Genomic DNA, 2,923 nt, shown 5'->3' on the forward strand with positions numbered 1-2,923 from the left:
TACAAGCTCACCTTGTACAACTGAACATAATTATTCAGCCTGTAACACTGCATCCTCACTTCTACAGTGAGCAAAGTAGCTGAGATACAGGTTGCATGGGTACGGCTTCTCAAACTGCTAATCATGCCCCTGGCTGAAGTGTAGCTGTATCTTGAGACTATCGAGCCTACCTTCTAGTGCCCGGTTGGCGGAACTCTTTCTTACATCACAAAGCTTGTTCTCACAATTATTGAGTATTGTCCATCTGGTGCTCAGTGCACTCCAGCCAGATATGAAGGCATAGCGCAGACAGTGAGAAGCAGATACTCAGAAGATAGAGACAGAAAAACAGAGAGAGGAGGACAAGAAATAGGTAGACTAGTTAAGTCATGTTCATGGTTTATTTTTTTCAGAGTCGGCATAAATGAGATGCATTCCTCACAATTCCTTTAATAGGCAGCAGGTTTAAAACAAATACAAATAGTATTTCATCATGCAATGCACAGTCAACCTGTGGAACTCCTTGCCAGAGGATGTTGTGAAGACCAGGACTTAAACCGGGTTTAAAAAAGAGCTGGCTACATCCACAGAGGATAGGCCCGTCAGTGGCTATTAGCCAGGATGGGTAGGAATGGTGTCCCTAGTCTCTGTTTGTCAAAAGCTGGGAATAAGTGACTTGATGATTACCTGTTCTGTTGATCTCTCTGGGGAATCTGGCATTGGCCACTGTCAGCAGGCAGGCTAGTAGGCTGGATGGACCCTTGGTCTGAGCCAGCAGGGCCATTCTTATGTTCTTAAACAGCACAGCAGACATGAGTTCAACAGGTGGGAAGATCTGGAGCACAGTGCATGTGTTCAGCATGGACATTCCATGTGGAGAGGCCCAGTGGAGGAAAGCACAGAGATAGTTCATTGTGCAGCTGAGACACGGGTGGCCATGTCTGGCGTTACCAGTGGGCTGGTTGCCAGACTCACTAGAAGTACTGAAGGCATGTGGGGACTGAAATGCTTTTCTCCCATCTAGACTGACAAGACATAAGGCACCGAGGGGTGTGGGAGGAAGCTCTCCTTGCTGCTGGATGTTCTGTGGTTAGGGGGCTTCCGTCCAGTCCTTTCCACAAACTGTTGCATTTTCATTTAGAGACACGAGAGGTAACGACCAACAGAATTCATGGCAATGACTTGTTTGCACATTTGTTGTTCTTACAGGCTGCTCCAGTGGCACAGGAACGCCTGGGGTCCAAGTACAGCTGCACAGTGAGTGAAGTTACCGTCATGAACCTGCGGCCCGAGAAAAACCCTATCTTCCTCTTGCCAGATGGAAAGAAGAGGGGTGAGCCCAGAGCCCCTAGTTTTCATCCTCCTCCTCCCAGTGCAGTAGAGACAAAGCCAAGCAAGGGGGAGACAAAACTCTGGGCTGAGAGGCTCACAAAAGAGGGGTCTATTTCTCCCCGTCTACTTCATGCAGGTGACATAAGCAGCCTGGAGAACTTACCCCTGAAAAGGCCAGTGAAGCTGGCCCCTCTGGAGATCCCCCTGGAAGTAAAAGAAGCCCAGCTCCAGAAGATTATGAGCATCCAGGCAGAAGCCCAGCTGGCTGCTCAGAAGCTGGCCAGTGTCGGCTCCATCAACAGTGAGCCCCATGTGAAAAGGGTCAAAAATCTGGCCCAAGTGGAACTGGAGAACATGCACAAGATAAAGCTGAGTGAGAAGGCTATTCTAGAGTACAGAGATGGGCCCCTCTCACTGAAACCCTTGTGTGAAATCCAAGTGATCTTGCCCACAGAGGCAAGCTCCAAGCCGGATAACAAACCAGCCACTGAAGATGCCCCAGTGACATTCTCTACGCTATTAATCCCCAAAGGCAAGAGCAATGTCCTCCAAGCACCTAGCCCACAGGAGGACACCAAGGTTCCAGATGGCCAGAGCCCCAACCTCGACACTGCCCGGCGCCGCTTTAGACTGAGGCAGATGAAAGAGAAACAGGAGGAGCTTGGAAAAGCCAAGCCTTTAAAAGCCACAAGACTGAGCTCAGAGGAGGTGAAGCAGCAAACCGCAGGTCAACGCACGCAAAAAACCCTCAGCGATGCAAGCAAGCTCCTGGAGAGCATGGCGAAAAAGCACTGGGGGAGAGGCACTGGCCAAGATGAATCAGATGAAATCCTCATTGTTAGGAGACCATCTACCCGAAGGATGGCCTTAGGGGACATCATTCAGGTGGAAGAAGATTGAACACGATGCCCGACTTCATCCCTGATGCTGCTACATGCTTAGTGCAAATCTACAGAGCACCCGAACATTAGATCCAGACGCACTTGTCCAGTAAAGGACATTAGTGCTGCATCTTTCAGTAGTCTACCTGCTAATCGGCTAATGCTGCCGTCATATAGAGCAATACTATGAAATAAAAGTAATGTTTTATTATTCACTGATTCTTCCTTGTGCTACAGCGGGCACTAACAGACTAGATGCAGAATCCGTCATGAAGCAGCCGTCTCTTGCAATTAACTGTTTGCCCCTGCGTTCTTCTAGACTTCTCTTATTTGCAGCGGGTTCATTCCTGATTCCCTGGCAAACAGATGAATTCATCAGCCTAGTCTTTGTGCAGGGCTTCCCATCCCCCAAAGTGCCTTGCGAAGAGGGCAGAGCTGAGCTGATGTGCAGCCATTGGTTTGCAGGAGTAGCCTCAAGAGTAAAATACCATCTCAGCCAGAGAGAGAGCAGAGATGTGGGGATAGGGATAATGGATGTAATGCAGAGAGGAAGCCAGTGGAGGGCATGGAGGAAGGTAGTGATGTGAGTGGATCAGGAAGAGCAGAAGCTGGTTTTACCCTCAAAGCTTTAAATATAATGGGGTGAGAAAGACTGGTGAGTAGTGACTGGGAAATCACTGTGCTCTGAGCAAAATTAGGAAGTTGAAAAATTGCCACCCAGCTTGCAGTAC

General features: G+C 48.9%; 1 protein-coding gene across 2 annotated transcripts; it reads left to right on the forward strand.

Annotated features, from left to right (window-relative positions):
• Positions 1-237: 237 nt before the first annotated feature.
• LOC106732051 (uncharacterized) lies at positions 238-2,383 on the forward strand. 2 transcript variants are annotated; one of them, XM_075919787.1, is made up of 3 exons: positions 238-352; positions 1,189-1,312; positions 1,448-2,383. In XM_075919787.1, the coding sequence occupies exons 2-3, from the start codon at positions 1,255-1,257 to the stop codon at positions 2,209-2,211; spliced, it is 822 nt and encodes a 273-aa protein (XP_075775902.1). In that variant the 5' UTR covers positions 238-352; positions 1,189-1,254; the 3' UTR covers positions 2,212-2,383. The 2 variants fall into 2 exon arrangements, with proteins under 2 accessions (XP_075775902.1, XP_025040665.2); XM_025184880.2 differs by having other exon boundaries at positions 1,189-2,383.
• The last annotated feature ends 540 nt before the right edge of the window (positions 2,384-2,923 follow it).

Source organism: Pelodiscus sinensis, chromosome 2 (genome assembly GCF_049634645.1).
Source record: "Pelodiscus sinensis isolate JC-2024 chromosome 2, ASM4963464v1, whole genome shotgun sequence".
NCBI classification, from domain to species: Eukaryota; Metazoa; Chordata; order Testudines; family Trionychidae; genus Pelodiscus; species Pelodiscus sinensis.

Bases quoted from the DNA above. Each gene is read 5' to 3' on its own strand.
- LOC106732051 (XM_025184880.2), top strand. From the start codon at position 1,255: ATGAACCTGCGGCCCGAGAAAAACCCTATCTTCCTCTTGCCAGATGGA.